This window comes from Hyla sarda, chromosome 9 (assembly GCF_029499605.1).
Source record: "Hyla sarda isolate aHylSar1 chromosome 9, aHylSar1.hap1, whole genome shotgun sequence".
NCBI lineage: Eukaryota > Metazoa > Chordata > Amphibia > Anura > Hylidae > Hyla > Hyla sarda.
The window spans coordinates 58,884,485-58,904,192 of NC_079197.1; the positions used below are offsets into that span (position 1 = coordinate 58,884,485).

Here is a 19,708-nt window from a genome sequence, read left to right on the forward strand (position 1 = left end):
TAAAACCGCCTAAAAAAACACCAAAGTAAAAAACCCACATATCGTTTTTCTTGGCGTTTTTTCACTCCCATAGACTTCTATGGGAGAAAAATGCCACGATTTTGACTAAAAAAAAATTGGAATAACGCCAATTGGAATAAGAATTTTGCGATTTCTCATTGATTTACAGCTAACATCTGGCCGCAGCATTTTTTGGCTGAAAAAACGCAATGCGGCAGAATTGGAGTTTTTCATAAAATTTTTTTAAAAAAAGGAATAGGAATAGCAGAAAAGTGGAGGAGAAAACTCAGAATCTTCCTTTTTTTACACTAACATGTTCTTTTAGCCCCATTTTGTTCCTTTTTACAAGTGGTAAAAGGTGAAAAATTTCCCAAAATTTGTAACCCAATTTCTCTCAAATATGGAAATACCTCATGTGGATGTAAAGCGCCCTGCATGTGCACTACAAGGCTCAGAACGGAATACTTTAAAGGGTACGGTTTCTATAATGGGGTCCATTATGGAGGATTTCTCACAGGAAGGTCCCTCAAATCCACTTCAAACTGAACTGCTCCCTGAAAAATTCAGATTTTACATTTTCTGTGCAAATTTTGAAAATTGCTCCCATACTTTGAAGCCCTCTAATGTCAAAAAGTAAAAACATGTCAACTTTATTACATTTTTCAATTTCACAAGGGGTATTAGGAGAAAAAGCCCCCCAAAATTTGTAACAATTTTTTCTGATAATGGAAATACCCCATATGAGACTACCCCATTTAAGAGTAAAATTTGGCTTTTGAAGAGCGAATTTTGCTAAAATGTTTTTTGGGGGGCATGTCGCATTTAAGAAGCCCCCATGGTGCCAGAACAGCAAAAAAATAAATAAAACACATGGCACACTATTTGGCAAACTACGGAACATAAGGGGTAAAGTGAGCTGCAACATCCCACAGGTGATGACGTGGAAAGTGAAAATTAAAAATGTAAATTTGGCGTTACCCCAAATTTATCTTTACAAGAGATAATAGGAGAAAACTCCCAAAATGTTGTAGCCCAATTTCTCCGGAGTAAGGCAATACCCCATATATTGACATAAAGTGCTCTGCTGGCGCACAACATGGCTCAGAAGGGAAGAAGCGCCATTTGTCTTTTCGAGAGAGAACTTAGCCAAAATAGTTTTTGGGGGCAATGTCACACTTACAAAGCCCCCATGGTGCCAGGACAGTGGAAACCACCCTCCTATGACCCCATTTTGGAAACTACACCAATATACACTAAAATGCTGGTGTATCCCCCAATTTTTTCTTTTTTCTTTTTTTACAAGGAACAATAGGAGAAAGCCCCCCCAAAATGTTTAACCCAATTTCTTCCAAGTATAGAAATACCCCTTATGGAAATGTAAAGTGTTCAGGGGACGCACGATAGGGCTCAGGAGCGAAGATGCGCCATGTGGCTATTGGACAGAGAATTTATATGAAATAGCTTTTGGGGGACATGTCATACTTATAGAAAACCCCCATGGTGCCCAGACCGTAGAAACCACCCACATGTGACACCATTTTGGAAACTACACCCGGGGCTTACATGTGTCAAATTTATCAACCTCTCCTGCAAGTTTGATAAATATGTTGCATGTAAACAAAAATAAGTGACTTCAAAACACACTTTCTAAAGACAACAATGATAAATCTCCCCCTATTATCACTCCAACAAAAGACACAGTTGCTAAATAGAGATAGACTCTGAAGTGACAGACTGCTCTAAAGTAAAGTTCTGATGATGAGGTGGATGGGGTAAGAGAACAGTGGGAAGGAACTTCAGCACAGGGCTGGGAGACTGACATTTTAGTACTTAAAGGGGTATTCCAGGAATATTTTTATTTGACTACATGGGCTGTAAAATTAGTGTAATTCATAATATAATGTCTGTACCTGTGTGTGACTGATTCTTATGTGATTTTCACCCCAATATTTATTTTTAACAGTATACAAATTTACTCAGGTCTGAGGATTTTCCAGGCTGCAGTGAGTGTCGAGACCTGACATCACTAGTAAGTTGTGCAAAGGGAACCAGTCCTGCTTCAATGGGTGGATTGACCGCTGGGTGGGAGAGAGATTATTTTGCAACAGCTGTAGGCACCCTGGTTGGAATGGATGCAGCTCATTTGTGCTGCAATGGGTGGGGTGGCTGATGTGTGGGAGGGAGGAATATAACTTCACACTTACAAACATGGAACTATGGGATGTGTAGTTTAAGAGACCAAACTCCAACAGGAAATACCCAGTTCACAAAAAGAAAGCCTGGCAGGTATGTACTAAAATCACCTTATGGTGGATAACCCCTTCAAATAGGCATAGACAAGAAAGTAGATTGCATTCTATGCATAGAAGAAATAGCAAAGTCGGCAGTAAAGAGAATAGTTTTTTTTCCCAGTGACACCACATGGGAATCATGTATATCAAGCATTTATCTCCCAAAACACCTATACCATTTTGTTTAAAATTATTTTGTTTATCAGGACAGGGACATTTTTTCCCCCACTTACCAATTGCCGGCAGCGTATGCTTCGATAGACCAAATATCCATTTTAGAAGTTCAAAACTTGGCCACATGGTACCCCCATCTGCCATCAAGTCTGTAAAACTCTGATGTAGAAGAAACATTAAATAATTAAATAGTTCTCAACACAGGCACAACTTTTTGTCTAACAACAGTCTTTAAGCACACACACACGCAACCTACATCTTAGAATCTTGACTTATATTGTAAGTGCGAGCAGAAAAAAAATTTACTCTCTGGGTCTGTGATCCAGATGAGAGAGGATGGATGGGGGATAATGCAAGTGAAATCAGGAAGAAAGATCTTATGTTACTGTTATCACTCTTCTTGTAAACCTTTGTGACCTTCCTTTAAATTGCATATCGGCCCTCTAATTGTCCCATTAAAACGTACCTGTCATTTCCAAAATCTTTCGACATGTCACAGACATATTAAAAGTTTTATTTGGTTGGTGTCTGGATGTTTTGGGAGAAGCGCACAACTGCTTGCTGCAATCTGTCTCACTGCAGGAGATGCATTCCACTGTAAGTCTACGGAGTCAATCTCGTGCAGTGAGATGGAGTCGCAGTGAGATGGGGAGTAAGGCACGCAGCCTTGTGGTTCTCCCAGCTTGTTCTAATGTGCAGTGTGGGTCTGACTCATAGCATGACTTGTCAAAACCTTTAAAATGTTAAAAGTTTTTGCAGCTGAAAGGGACAAGTTAAGGCTGTATTTACATCACATTTTCACCTGCACCTTGGGAAAGTTCCTTGGATACACTCCAGGAGTAGCCATAAGGCTTCATTAGCCCAAAAGTTGTTTCTATTTATCCTCTGCCTGTGTGGTATCAATATATTGGTATTCTGTATGAGAATACAAAAAAAAAAAAACATGCTATAAATGTAAAATGTGTGTGCGTATATATATATATATATATATATATATATATATATATATATGCAATCTCCACCACAGCACAAAGAATCAGAGGTCCAGGATCAAGTGGAAAGGCTTCCAAGTTTATTCACACCATAAATGTGATAGCGGTGCAACGTTTCGGCAAACTGCCTTTGTCAAGCAGGCTTGACAAAGGCAGTTTGCCGAAACGTTGCACCGCTATCACATTTATGGTGTGAATAAACTTGGAAGCCTTTCCACTTGATCCTGGACCTCTGATTCTTTGTGCTGTGGTGGAGATTGCATATATATATATATATATATATATATATATATATATATATATACGCACACACATTTTACATTTATAGCATGTTTTTTTTTTTTTGTATTCTCATACAGAATACCAATATATTGATACCACACAGGCAGAGGATAAATAGAAACAACTTTTGGGCTAATGAAGCCTTATGGCTACTCCTGGAGTGTATCCAAGGAACTTTCCCAAGGTGCAGGTGAAAATGTGATTACATTTATGGTGTGAATAAACTTGGAAGCCTTTCCACTTGATCCTGGACCTCCGATTCTTTGTGCTGTGGTGGAGATTGCATATTTATGGACTGCTGACCTGCCAGTTGGCTGACCACGTGCACTTACAGAGGGGGTCGTTGCTGGCTCATATATATATATGAGTATTTGCCTCAGGGCGAGGCTACCACTCCTGGTGTAACGGAACTTCAGAAGGCCATTAAGCACTCCGCGGGCCTGAGGCAAATACTCATCCCCTTTAGCTGCTCTCAGGCCTCTTTTTATATTCCTTAACAGGAGCTAAGCTGATACCAGGGAACATTACCTGAAAAGGTGATGTAATGAGCTGCTTTGCATATTCAGGTCCCCACCATGTGGTGGATGGGGAACATATACATTTCATTTTAAGAGTGCTGCTGCAGCCTTCTATTTGTATCTGTTGTATTTGCCACAGAAGCGTGCACCTGTATATTTGGTAGTTGTGCTGGCTATTTTTTGTGTGTTGACTTATCATATGGTTATCATGGGACCTATGGATGACCAATGCCTATCTGTTTGAGGCCTCTGTTAAAAGTATGTTTATAGATATCTTTTACTCAGGAAGTAGTATTTACCTGTTCTTCGCTACAATCAGAAGACATTGCTGCTGTCCATATCTGAAAAGAGTAACGCAGATTGTATATTTTGATGGGCTGGACACTGACTCCAAGTTCAGCTTCTAAATGTTTGACCACCTGCAGAATCACAGAAGTTTTAGATTTTTATAGAAGGTGAAAACAGCAGCATTTAAAGGATATCTGCAGCCCTAGACACTTATCACTTTTCATTAGATATCATTAGGGTATGTTCACTTGGACAAAAACTGCTCTGAAAAAAAAAAAAACACCTCAAAATCAGTGTGAAATATGCTGTGTGGTTCTTGATGTGAACTCAGGCCATTTTTCAAGCTTCTACGTGAGCTTCCAAGTAGAACTGCTCATAAAAATTATGTCATTTTTTTCAGCAAAGGTTGTTTACAGTGTTATTTTTTAAAGACCAGGGGGGAGCGCCCCAGCTCTCCCCATGCATGGAGCTGCGTCCACCACCGCACAAAGTGTGCGCCGACCCCTGCTCTGTACACAAGAAGAGTCAGAGTGCCAAGCAGGAGAGCACAGGGGGTGGGGTGCCAGTGGTCGGACCCCCCCCCCCCCCCCCCCACACACACAGTTAGACAAATATCCCCTTTAGATTCTCCTCAAATGGAAAAATGGAGTACCGCTTTTAAACAACACTCCAGGTTTTTCTTTTTTTTTTTTTTACCTATATCATGTACACTCACTATCACTAGTCCTACAGCACCATTTAATTAAAGAGGTACTCCACTGGACAGCATTTGGAACAGTTAGTTCCGAACGCTGTGTGCGCACTGCGGGGGTCAGCCACGTCCCGTTGTGCTGTCAGGCCATGCCCCTCAATGCAAGTCTATGGGAGGGGGAGGGGCGGCCATAAATCCTACTTTTCTGTCTTCAAAATCACAAACCGCCGTTCTTCAACTTTATAAACTAAGTCGAAGGAAAACTATAATATGCTCCATGTATTTGCTGATAGTACATTAAAATATCATCCTCTCACCTTCCTTTGTGCTTCAACCAATTCGTTATCCATTGGAGATACAAACAGGCAGCCCCCATCATTCTCCATTGAGAAATACTTCAGACTGTGCAGAGATATGTCTTTATTAAGAGAAAGCCTTTTAAAAAAAAGAGGATTACGGTTACACAAGCAGATTACAAAACACCATAACATAATTTCTTAGTTATTGTAGCCCAGCTGTAAAGTTTAGACAACTGTATCAACTTGACCTCCCTTCCCCAATGAGTTGGATGAGATGTGGCTTGCATGTGATGCCCAATGCCTGCACAATCTTGGCAGTAAAACTGTAACATTACAGGCATGCAGCCTTTTGCCATCATATGTTGGCAGCACTTTGTCAAAAATGCAATAGCTGTACCCTAACCGTGATCTCTGGCCCAACACCTTTGCGTTCTGAACATGTTCAGAAAGCTGGCAGTGCTTTGCTTCCGAGTGTCTGCGGTCATCATGCCCCCTCCATTTCTCCAAGTCTATGGGAGAGATGGAGATACAGTGTTCACTTATCTCTGTATTTCCCTTAGAGATACTGTGGTCCCTCAAGTTACAATATTAATTGGTTCCAGGACGACCATTTTATGTTAAAACCATTGTATGTCGAGACCATAACTCTATGGAAACCTGGTAATTGGTTCCGAAGCCTCCAAAATGTAATCCAAAAATAGAAAAAAAAGTCAGGATTAAGCAAGTCCTTACTAGGGATCGACCGATATCTGTTTTTTAGGGCCGATACCGATAATCTGTGGAGGTTAGGGCCGATAGCCGATAACTTATACCGATCTTCCAGTATAAGTTATCGGCTATTTATCCCCCCGGCGACACCGCTGCAGATCATTGATTTAAAGTGTGCGCTTTAAATCAATGAACTGCAGCGGCTTTTGCAGTGCCATAGACCGCCGCTGCCACCCGCTTCTTCCCCCTGCCTGTTCGGGGGTCCTGAGTCCTATCACCACGGTCGCGGTGCGGTGGGGGCATTATCGGCATATCGGCAAGGTAATTGCCGATATGCCGATAATGCCCAAAATCGTGATTATCGGCCAAACCGATAATCGGTCGATCCCTAGTCCTTACATATAAAAGCAAGAAAGAGCTGCTGGGAGCTGTAAATCACTGTCCATGTAGAGGACATGAGCTTCTTCAGGGTCCTGTACATTACACACAATGTCCTAAAAAAGTAAAATGGAGCCGCTTGGTGTCCAAAGGAGCAGCTAATTGTGGCACAGGTTAAGAGTAGTACATAACATGTAGTACCTCCCTGTACTGTAGGGAAGTGCTACCAGACAGGAATTCAGTGCATACGCTTTAGTAATACAGGGGGTTTTACCAGTGAATGCCCATTCTGATTCTTCCCGTCATTGACACGTTTCGCAGATCTGGACTGTCTGTAGCATTGTATGTTGAGTCTGGTTTCAAGTTACAATGGTCCAGAAAAGACTATTGTAAGTTGAGGGATCACTGTATATGGAGGGGTTGTGACGGTCACATCCCTGGGCGGCGACATGCATGCGGTGCAGGAGATTGCAGGGGGTCTCAGCGGACAGACCCCCTCCCTGTGAACAGACAGTTATCCCCTATCCTGTGAATACGGGATATGTTGCCTAGGGCCAGAGTACCCCTTTATACCAAACCAAAGACAAAGTAAACATAAACACTTTTTTTCCTCTTGTCTTATGGACATGTTCAGACCCTCGACTAATTGTTCAAACGAAGGGGGAGAAAAGTGCGGGATGTGCGGCAGCTGCGGCCATCACAGATACTGTTTTTACCACAGTGTGCCTCCAGTTGTTTCCCCACTACAACTCCCAGCACTCCCTGACAGCCAAGAGATGGCAGGGCAAGCTGGGGAGTTGTAGTGGTGAAACAGCTGAAAGCACACTGTATAGGTGAACTAAGGGCGGAAGTCGAGCACACTTGAGCACACTACCAGGCTAAGGGCGGAAGTCGAGGGCGGAAGTCGAGCACACTACCAGGCAGACAAAAAAGGCATTTTTAATATGTAAAAAAAAATACAAATAAAATGAAAAAGGACAGAAAAAAAAAAAAAGGATGGTTGGAGCTACTCTTTAAGGGATTAATACAGAGAAGTAGAAGAGTAGCTAAGGCATTTAATTGGCAAAAACAATGCTACTCCTCATGCACACACATGTGGCAGCTTATCCTGTAAAGTAAACTAATATTACTTACTTATCAGGTAAAATTTTCCTTTTGAAATGTTTTTAAGGGTAGGGTCACACATGCCGTATTTTGCTGCTGCATATTTTCCTACCTATTGAAGTCAATGGGTAGCAAAATACGCAGCTGATTTTGTTACCCTTTGACCACAATGGGTAAGAAAATACACAGCATCAAATACGCAGCCAAATATGGCATGTGAAACCCTACCCATAACCTCTTAAGGACAATGGACGTAAATGTACATCCTGATGCGATGGGACTTAAAGCACCAGGACGTACATTTACGTTCTGTACATGATGCAAGCACGGGTCTGGTGCTCCCATCATGCACGGCAGGTCCCAGTTATCAGCCAGGGACCCGCCGGTAATAGTGGACATCAGCGATCGCACGGATGTCCACCATTAACCCCTCAGATGCTGTGATCAATACAGATCATGGCATCTGCGGCAATGTGGGCTGATTGATGATCAGATCGCCCGCGGCAAGGCAGTGAGGATTCGATCATCCAAAATAGTGAACAGAGGTCCCCTCACCTGCCTCCACCGCTCTCCCGGCGCCTTCTTCTCTGGTCTGACATCGAACAGACCAGAGAAGATTGATAACAATACTGACTAGTGCTATGCCTATGCATAGCACTGAACAGTACAGTGATCCCTAAACTTACAATGGCCTCAACATACAATATTTTCAAATCAATTCTCAAAGAAATATTGAAGATCGGCGACCCACCAGTGATGATCTTCAACCTTTTCTTTATTGATTAATACTCACATCATGTGTTACAGGAGAGGGACAGTGAAGGGGGGTACAACAGGCAACAGTAGCCGTTTCGCACAAAATAGGGCTTCATCTGGCCTATGAAGCATAGGCATTATGAAGCACATATTCATGCAAAACGGCTACCATTGCCTGCTGTACCCCCTTTCACTGTCCCTCTCCTGTAACGCATGATGTGAGTATTCATCAATAAAGAAAAGATTGAAGATCATCACTGGTGAGTCGCCGACCTTCATTATTTCTTTGAGAATTGATTTGGAGTGTCAGAGCACCACCTATATTCTTCACAGCAACATACTTCACTCACATATGCGTCCATAGTGGGCTTACATTTACCTAGCAGTGCCGGACAAACACTTCTCATTGCTATATACAATATATATATATTTTTTTGTAAATCCCCTGTATTCCTAAAGTGCATTCACTGACTGGCTGTCTGGTAGCACCCCCTACAGCACAGGGGGGTACTACATGTTCTGCTCCAGGCAAGGGTGGCTCCATGTAACTTTTTTTGAGAAGCTCCTGTCCCCTATAGAGACAGTGATTTACAGCTTCCAGCAGCACTTTCTTACTTTTATATGTAAGGACTTGCTTTATCTATTTTTCCTATTTTTGGATGACATTTTGGGGGCTTGAGAACCAATTACCAGGTCTCCATAGAATTATGGTCTCAACATACAATGGTTTCAACATACAATGTTCCTGGAACAAACTAATATTGTAACTTGAGGGACCACTGTATTAGCAATCTAATGATTGCTATAAATAATCCAATATGGGGAGATAAAAAGGTGTAAAAAATCCCTGCCCCAATAAAAATTTAAATCGCCCATTTTTTCCTCAAAAAGTGTAAAGAGATATGTTTATTAATTGCATTTGGTATCGCCACGTGTGTAAATGTCTGAACTTTCAAAATATTATTTTAGTGATCCCGTACGGTGAACGGCGTGAACATTAAAAAAAAAAAAAAGAAAGAAAAAAAAAATGTACAGCGTGAAAACAAAACCCTCAAAAAATTTGCAAGAGTTCAGTTTTATTTCCATTTCCTTATACGAATAATTATTTGGGTTTGCCATACATGTTTTGGTAAAAGGAGTGATGTTATTACAAAGTTCGATTGGTTACGCAAAAAACAAGCTCTCATAGGGGGTCTGTGGATAGAAATATAAAAGAGTCATGATTTTTGATGGAGAGGAGGAAAAAACTAAAAATGCAAAAATAAAATTTGCCCGGTCCTTAAAAGGGTACTCCCCCCCCTAGACTTCTTATCCACTATCCCCGCGGGGGTCCCACCGCTGGGAACCCCTGCGATCTCTCCTGCAGCACCCAGTCATCTGCTGCATGGAGCAAACTTTGCTCCGTGCCTGATGACGGGCAATACAGGGGCCGAAGTATCGTGATGTCACGCCCCCGCCCCCTCGTGACATCATGGTCCACTCCCTCAATGCAAGTCTATGGGAGGTGGCGTGGCAGCAGGAGAGATCAAGGGGGTTCCCAGGGGCAGGACCCCAACGATCCAAAGTATAGAGGATAAGATATCTAGGGGCGGAGTACCCCTTTAAGGCCAAAATGGGCTGCGTCCTTAAGGGGTTAAACTTTTTAAAAGGAGAATGTAAGAAAGAGAAAATTAGTACATTAGTCATAAAAGTAGAAAAGTCTATAAGGTCCATCAACTATCAGGCATTATTGAACCAAAGTAAAGCATAAATATAATAATATCCAAATAAATAATGTTCTCTCAATACAATATCTTACCAAAATCATACACCAAACTTTTTAAAGCGAGTTTTTTAGGCTTTATTGAAATCATCATTAGGTAATCATCATTACCTTAAAGCACCTGTTTTTTCACAGCTATACAATCGAAGTTCATGAAGTGAAAGTGTACCCCTGACTCACTTTTCAACATTCTGTCCAGCCATCACTTTTAGGACAAGTGAGAGATCTACAGCATATCTACACATAGGGCCAGTGCACAAAAGTTCAGTACGTTCAGTACCATGAGCATTGGGAAACTGCCCATCATTGGGCACGATACCTGTTGACATACAAAGAAGAATTTATTGCTATTGTGAATGGAGATAGCCAGGCACAGTCCAACCTCAAGCAGCTATTGATGTGGTGAATCAGTGGCTAAAAAGGATTACTAGTGGTGCGACTTGATAAATACAGTCCATATAGCAATAATATAAAGATAAGAAGATCGGTGCACTCCGATTAATCCGGAGGGTGAGTGCACCGATCTGCTTATCTTTCTAGAATTCATTGCAAATTTTCTTAGCTTCAAAATGCTGAAGAAAAAGAGAAATCAGATTAATGTATTTTTTGTAGGATGTCTATTCCGAAAACATTTTTAACTTTGATTACATGTTTAAGAGTCCAAATATAAGAAAGCATGTGAAAGGAAATGTATCACTTATGTATCACTAATACATTATAATTATATATTATATATATATATATATATATATATATATATATATATATATATATATATATATATATATATAAAAAATCGTTTTTGTTTTACTGATAAGAGCCAGATACTGAAACACTTTATATTTTTTCTGTTATTTTAGATATTTATGGGGGTTTCCATCTTCCCTAAGCTGTATTCAGCATTTATGAGATATACCATCCATCAGGACCCATTGACATGTGCAATGGTCAGAATGGAAACTGCAAGATTTTAAAGATTATTTAAAAATATTATTAGTAAAATAGAAAAAAAAATGTAACCAAAAATTCTTACAAAATTAGGCTAATGTAAAAACTTGATTAACCCCTTAAGGACCAGGCCATTTTACACCTTAGGACCAGAGCGTTTTTTGAACATCTGACCACAGTCCCTTTAAACATTAATAACTCTGGAATGCTTTTACCTATCATTCTGATTCCGAGATTGTTTTTTCGTGACATATTCTACTTTATGTTATTGGTAAAATTTTGTCGATACTTGCATCGTTTCTTTGTGAAAAATTCCCAAATTTGATGAAAAAATTGAAAATGTTGCATTTTTCTAACTTTGAAGCTCTCTGCTTGTAAGGAAAATGGATATTCCAAATCATTTTTTTTTATTCACATATACAATATGTCCACTTTATGTTTGCATCATATAATTGGCGTGTTTTTACTTTTGGAAGACACCAAAGGGCTTCAAAGTTCAGCAGCAATTTTCCAATTTTTCACAAAATTTCCAAAATCACAATTTTTCAGGGACCAGTTCAGGTTTGAAGTGGATTTGAAGGGTCTTCATATTAGAAATACCCCACAAATGACCCCATTATAAAAACTGCACCCCCCAAAGTATTCAAAATGACATTCAGTCAGCATTTTAACCCTTTAGGTGTTTCACAGGAATAGCAGCAAAGTGAAGGAGAAAATTCACAATCTTCATTTTTTTACACTCGCATGTTCTTGTAGACCCAATTTTTTTAATTTTTACAAGGGGTAAAAGGAGAAAATTTATACTTATATTTGTAGCCCAATTTCTCTCGAGTAAGCACATACCTCATATGTCTATGTAAAGTGTTCGGCGGGCGCAGTAGAGGGCTCAGAAGCGAAAAGGGGATTTTGGAGAGTACGTTTTTCTGAAATGGTTTTTGGGGGGCATGTTGCATTTAGGAAGCCCCTATGGTGCCAGAACAGGAAAAAAAAAAAAAACACATGGCATACCATTTTGGAAACTAGACCCCTTGAGGAACGTAACAAGGAATAAAGTGAGTCTTAATACCCGACAGGTGTTTCACGACTTTTGCATATGTAAAAAAATTTCGCTAAAATGTGTGTTTCCCCCCAAATTTCACATTTATGCAAGGGTTAATAGCAGAAAATACCCCCCAAAATTTGTAACCCCATCTCTTCTGAGTATGGAGGTACCCCATAAGTTAACCTGAAGTGCACTATGGGCGAACTACAATGCTCAGAAGAGAAGGAGTCATATTTGGCTTTTTGAGAGCAAATTTTGCTCGGGGGCACGTCGCATTCAGGAAGCCCCTATGGTGCCAGGACAGCAACATAACCCCCACATGGCATACCATTTTGGAAACTAGACCCCTTGAGGAACGTAACAAGGGGTACAGTGAGCATTTACCCCCCACTGGTGTCTGTCAGATCTTTGGAACAGTGGGCTGTACAAAACTTGTTTTTTTTGCGTTTGTCAAAACCGCTGTAACAATCAGCCACCCCTGTGCAAATCACCTCAAATGTACATGGGGCACTATCCCTTCTGGGCCTTGTTGTGCGCCCCCAGAGCACTTTGCGCCCACATATGGGGTATCTCCGTAGTTGGGAGAAATTGCATTACAAATTTTGGGGGTCTTTTTTCCCTTTTACCTCTTGTCAAAATGAAAAGTATGGGGCAACACCAGCATGTTAGTGTAAAAAAAATATTTTTTTACACTAACATGCTGGTGTAGACCCCAACTTCACCTTTTCATAAGGGGTGAAAGGAGAAAAAGACCCCCAAAATTTGTTAGGCAATTTCTCCCGAGTACGGCGATACCCCATATGTGGCCCTAAACTGTTGCCTTGAAATACGACAGGGCTCCAAATTGAGAACGCCATGTGCATTTGAGGCCTGAATTAGGGATTTGCATAGGGGTGGACATAGGGGTATTCTACGCCAGTGATTCCCAAACAGGGTGCCTCCAGCTGTTGCAAAACTCCCAGCATGCCTGGACAGTCAACGGCTGTCCGGCAATACTGGGAGTTGTTGTTTTGCAACAGCTGGAGGCTCCATTTTGAAAACAGTAGCGTACCAGACGTTTTTCATTTTTATTGGGGAGGGGAGGGGGGCTGTGTAGGGGTATGTGTATATGTAGTGTTTTTTACTTTTTATTTTATTTTGTGTTAGTGTAGTGTAGTGTTTTTAGGGTACAGTCAGTCACACGGGCGGGGGGATTACAGCAAGTTTCCCGCTGCGAGTTTGAGCTGCCGCGCAAAATTTGCTGCATCACAAACTTGCAGCCTGATACTCACTGTAAGCCCCCTGCCCATGTGAATGTATCCTGTACATTCACAGGGGGGGGGAACCTCCAGCTGTTGCAAAACTACAACTCCCAGCATGCACAGTCTCAGTGCATGCTGGTAGTTATAGTTTTGCAACAGCTGGAGGCACACGGGTTGGGAAACACTGAGTTAGGAAACAGACAATGTTTCCCAACCAGTGTGCCTCCTGTTGTTGCAAAACTACAACTCCGAGCATTCTCAGGCATGCTGGAAGTAGTAGTTCGGCAACATCTTTAGAGCCAGATGTTGCCGAACTACAACTCCCAGCATGCTTGGAGTTGTAGTTTTGCAACATCTGGAGGACTACAGTTTGCAGACCACTAATACAGTGGTTCCCAATCTGTGCCCTTCCAGATGTTGCAAAACTACAACTCCCAGTATGCCAAAACTGTCCAGGCATGCTGTGAGTTGTAGTCCTGCAACATCTGAAGGGCCAGATGTTACAGAACTACAACTCCCAGCATGCCTGGACAGTAAGGGCATGCTGAGGATGTGTAGTTTTGCAACATCTGGAAGGGCACAGTGGTCTCCAAACTGTGGACCTCCAGATGTTGCAAAACTACAACTCCCAGCATGCCCAGACGCCAAGGGCTGTCTGGGCATGCTGGGAGTTGTAGTTTACAGGGTCCCATTACAGCAATGGATGTCGCTTTACGGCGACGTACATTGCTGTAAAGGGCCCGACCGCGGCTGAAGATCCACTCACCTGTCGCCCCCGCCGTCTTCATCGCCGGGATCCGGGTCTTCAGGGACGAGGTAAGTACCGGGGCCGGTCCCCAGCACTCCCTGTCCCCCGCCGCTTCCTCCGGTCTTCCTCTCGTCCTCTCCGGACTTTCAGGGGCTGGGCAGGACAGGAGGAAGTAACCGCCCCCCCTCCTGCGATTGGTCGGTTAACTAACAGACAGATCGCAGGGTATAGGAGGAGGTGGCAGGCTTGCCATCTCGCTCCTATACATTAGCATGGTCCTGGCTGTCTGTGACAGCCGGGATCATGGAAAATTTCCGGGCGATCGTGTCCCAGAGACCCGATCAGCCCGGTATCGCCGCAGATCGCAAGGGCGATTTCCCTTGCGATTTGCAGCGATCGCCGACATGGGGGGCCTACATGGCCCCCCTCGGCGTTTGCCCTGGATGCCTGCTGAAGGATTTCAGCAGGCATCCAGTTCCGATCTCTGCCCGGCGAGCGGCAGGGACCGGAAAAGGCCATGACGTCGTGGGACGTCATTGGTCCTTAAAGCCCAGGGTGCCATGACGTCCCAGGACGTCATTGATCCTTAAGAGGTTAAAAAACATTTTGTAGATATTTTAGCAAAATTTATAATAAACAAAATAAGACATTAAATGATACACAGTATAGGTACAATGGGGTACATTGACTTCAGCAGATTTGCTGTGTCAGGTTTTGCTACCCATTGAAGATCTGCAGCATCTGCAAATCCGCTGGTGAAGGCCCGCCCTATGCTGGCTTTACATGTGCCAGCTCGTAGCAGCAATACGCCGCTACCAGCAGACACACTGCAGCGATATGCGAGTCGCAGTATACTCGCACATCGCGGGAGCTCTATGCCTAGCTCAGAGCAGGGAGAGCGGCCACGATGTGCGAGAACGCCGCTCACATCGCTGCATTGTGTCTGCTGGTAGCGGCGTATTGCCGCTACCAGCAGGCACATATAAAGCCAGCATAGAGCAGGGCCTTTACCAGCAGATCCGCAGCTAAATACGCTGCGAAAATTTGCACGTGTGAACATACCCTATAACAGTCAGGAGATGAAAGTGGCAAAGAAATCCAGACAATGTAGCAGATACTTAGAAAGAATAAATGCATAAATAAATTAACTAATTCATTATCTATAACAAAACTATTAAATAATAAAACAACAGATCAATAAATATATGTCAAACAATATTAACGTCGGGCAAAACTAATTATGTAATACGGTACTTAATATTAGCAAATCAGTCATAGAGCACAGAATCAGGTATGAGAAAATGTGTCATTCCACATATTCCAAAAGCAAAGTACATTTATCACTACTGTTTAAACAAAATGCTATCATGTGATTATGATAATAATTGGAGGATGCCATATCATGAGGGAATATTATCTAATTTCAAATTCCTTGCTAGGAGAAACCTGGTCAATAATATTAAATGACTACAATTTAATGGAGACTTCCCAGTACAAGTAGAGAAGAGCGGTAACCGGAGTCAAAATTGAAGTAGATCCGGTAAGGTTGTTCATTAACCCCTTAAGGACTCAGTGTTTTTCCATTTTTTGCATTTTCATTTTTTCCTCATCACCTTCTTAATATCATAACGCTTTCAATTTTGCACATAAAATTCCATTTGATGGCTTATTTTTTGCGCCACCAATTCTACTTTGCAGTGACATTAGTCATTTTACCCACAAATCCACGGCAAAATGGAAAAAAATGAATTGTGCGACAAAATTGAAGAAAAATAAAATTTTGTAACTTTTGGGGTCTTCCGTTTCTACACAGTGCATTTTTCGGTAAAAATGACACCTTATCTTTATTCTGTAGGTCCATACAGTTAAAATGATACCCTACTTATACATGTTTGATTTTGTCATACTTCTGATAAAAAAAATCAAAACTACATGCAGGAAAATTTATACGTTTAAAATGGTCATGTTCTGACAACTATAACTTATTTTTTTCCGCGTACGGGCCGGTATGAGGGCTCATTTTTTGCACAGTGTTCTGAAGTTTTTATCGGTATCATTTTTGCATTGATCGGATTTTTTGATCATTTTTTATACGTTTTTTTAGGATATAAAAAGTCACCAAAAATAAGCTATATTGGACTTTTGAATTTTTTTGCGCGTATGCCATTGACCGTGCGGTTTAATTAAGATATATTTTTATAGTTCGGACATTTACGCACGTGGCAATACCACATGTTTATTTTTATTTACACAGTTTTTATTTTTTTTTAAGGGAAAAGGGGGGGTGATTCAAACTTATCAGGGAAGGGGTTAAATGACCTTTCTTAACTCTTTTTCCCCACTTTTGTTTTGCAGTGCTATAGCTCCCATAGGGGGATATAACACTGCACACACTGATCTTTTACCCTGATCCCTGCAAAGCCATAGCTTTGCATCGATCAGCGTAATAGGGGGTTGATTGCTCAGGCTTGGAGCAATCAAATGCCGATCGGAGGAGACGGAGAAAGGTAAGGGGGCCTCTGCTCAAGTCCTAGCTGATTTTATCATGATAGTTCCGATCAGCCCAACTGAGCTGCCGGGAAGCTTTTACTTTCATTTTCGACGCGGCAATCAACTTTGATCGCCGCCTCTGAAGGGTTAATATTGCGCGGCACAACAATCTGCAGCTATCAATAGCAGCCGGGACTGACCCGGTGTAATTCGGGGTCACGGCGTGACCCAGTTTTAAACAGCGGGACTGGGCGCAGGGCGTACAGGTATGCCCTGCGTCCTTAAGAGGTTAATGTTTCAATGCCTCTCCATAAAGATCTTAAAGGAGTATATCGGGATTTTATTATTTTTTTTATTTGACTATGCTACAGGGGCTGAAAAGATAGTTTAGTTCATAATATAGGGTCTGTACCTGTGTTTCATTATGGTCTCGCAATTCTTCTGTGATTTTTTCCCCAATGTTTATTTTTAACAACATACAAAATTACTGTCTAAGGTTCTATCAGGTTGCAGTGTAGCCCATGACATTACATCACGTCAGGTGATGAAAGGGAGCCTGTCTTTACTTCAATGGTGGAATGTCTGATGGGTGGGAGGGAGATCATTCTGCAAGGAATTTTAGTTTTGCAACAACTGGAGGCACCCTGGTTAGAAAACAATGGTCTATTGCAGGGGTACTCAACTATTCTTAGTGAGGCTAAGCTTATCCAGGTCGGCCACTGGTAAAAGTCAGAGCGAAGCACTGAGGCCTGATTCACACCTAGTGGCCGCAGGGCCATGAAGGAAATAGGTAAAACGACTGAAGTCTGGAGGATGTAAATGTACAGTTTCCTGTATTTTCTGAATACTGACGGAGACTATACCCCTGAATATAATCCTGCCACACGCTGTGCCCCTGAATACTGCCACACGCTGTGCCCCTGAATACTGCCACACACTATATCCCCCTATCCCTGGTATAGTACTGCCACACACTATATCCCCTATCCCTGGTATAGTACTGCCACACACTATACCCCTATCCCTGGTATAGTACTGCCACACACTATATTCCCCTATCCCTGGTATAGTACTGCCACACACTATATCCCCCTATCCCAGGTATAGTACTGCCAAACACTATATCCCCCTATCCTGGTATAGTACTGCCACACGCTATATCCCCATCCCTGGTATAGTACCGCCACACGCTATATCCCCATCCCTGGTATAGTACCGCCAGACGCTATATCCCCATCCCTGGTATAGTACCGCCACACGCTATATCCCCATCCCTGGTATAGTACTGCCACACGCTATAGCCCCATCCCTGGTATAGTACTGCCACATGCTATATCCCCATCCCTGGTATATTACTGCCACACGCCATATCCCCATCCCTGGTATAGTACAGCGACACGCTATACCCCTATCCCTGGTATAGTACTGCCACACACTATATTCACCTATCCCTGGTATAGTACTGCCACACACTATATCCCCCTATCCCAGGTATAGTACTGCCACACACTATATCCCCCTATCCCTGGTATAGTACTGCCAAACACTATATCCCCCTATCCTGGTATAGTACTGCCACACACTATATCCCTATCCCTGGTATAGTACTGCCACACACTATATGCCTATCCCTGGTATAGTATTGCTGATAGGGATGACCCTTATGTTTCTAATGACTGATCAATATATTAATACTAATATGCCATTGCTGTAATGAAAAAATATATTTGCTACCTACCCCTTAACCCATAAACCAGCTTGCAATCTGCTCGTGACAATGATGGAGGCCTTGCCATGATGCTGGCACGGCGGAGAAAAGAATTGAAAGACAAAATATCTGACGAACAGAGAACTCTGGAATTTCCCTGTAGAGGAACTTCTGCCAAGAAATAAATGGACACTAGATATACTAATTAGAGATGAGCGAACTTACAGTAAATTTGATTCGTCACGAACTTCTCGGCTCGGCAGTTGACGCCTTTTCCTGCATAAATTAGTTCAGCTTTCAGGTGCTCCGGTGGGCTGGAAAAGGTGGATACAGTCCTAGGAGACTCTTTCCTTGGAATGTATCCACCTTTTCCAGCCCACCGGAGCACCTGAAGGCTGAACTAATTTACGCAGGATAAGTCATCAACTGCCGAGCCGAGAAGTTCGTGACGAACCGAATTTACTGTAAGTTCGCTCATCTCTAATACTAATATATACAGACACAATCATCAAACAACCAATCAAAATGTAACATGCTGACTTTGACGTCATAACTAAACCTCCTTTGTCAAATGTAAAAACTAAATGTACTTCCTGGATTAAACAGAACTCCTTTGGGGCAGCTGAGAGTATGCTGAGAAAGTTTATACCAACAGGCCTGTTTGGTGTATAATTCTTGTGTCGACACTGCCACACGCTATATCCCCATCCCTGGTATAGTACTGCCACATGCTATATCCCCATCCCTGGTATATTACTGCCACACGCCATATCCCCATCCCTGGTATAGTACAGCCACACGCTATATCCCCATCCCTGGCATAGTACTGCCACACGCTATATCCCCATCCCTGGCATAGTTCAGCCACACGCTATATCCCCATCCCTGGTATAGTACTGCCACACGCTATATCCCCATCCCTGGTATAGTACTGCCACACGCTATATCCCCATCCCTGGTATAGTACCGCCACACGCTATATCCCCATCCCTGGTATAGTACCGCCACACGCTATATCCCCATCCCTGGTATAGTACCGCCACACGCTATATCCCCATCCCTGGTATAGTACCGCCACATGCTATATCCCCATCCCTGGTATAGTACCGCCACACGCTATATCCCCATAACTGGTATAGTACCGCCAAACGCTATAGCCCCATCCCTGGTATAGTACTGCTACACGCTATATCCCTGGTATAGTACTGTCACACACTATATCCCTGGTATAGTACTGCCACACACTATGTCCCTGGTATAGTACTGCCACACGCTATGTCCCTGGTAT

The 19,708-nt window shown here is 42.4% G+C and overlaps 1 protein-coding gene across 1 annotated transcript in view; it reads right to left on the bottom strand.

Annotated features, from left to right (window-relative positions):
- FAAH2 (fatty acid amide hydrolase 2) overlaps positions 1–19,708 on the bottom strand; it is a 149,067-nt gene that overhangs the window by 16,335 nt on the left and 113,024 nt on the right. Inside the window, exons 5-8 of the mRNA XM_056538199.1 lie at positions 10,424–10,562; positions 5,554–5,671; positions 4,557–4,676; positions 2,525–2,624 (exon numbers count right to left, since the gene is read on the bottom strand). Coding sequence (XP_056394174.1) covers positions 2,525–2,624; positions 4,557–4,676; positions 5,554–5,671; positions 10,424–10,562 — 477 coding nt within the window. The remainder of the gene's footprint in view (positions 1–2,524; positions 2,625–4,556; positions 4,677–5,553; positions 5,672–10,423; positions 10,563–19,708) is intronic.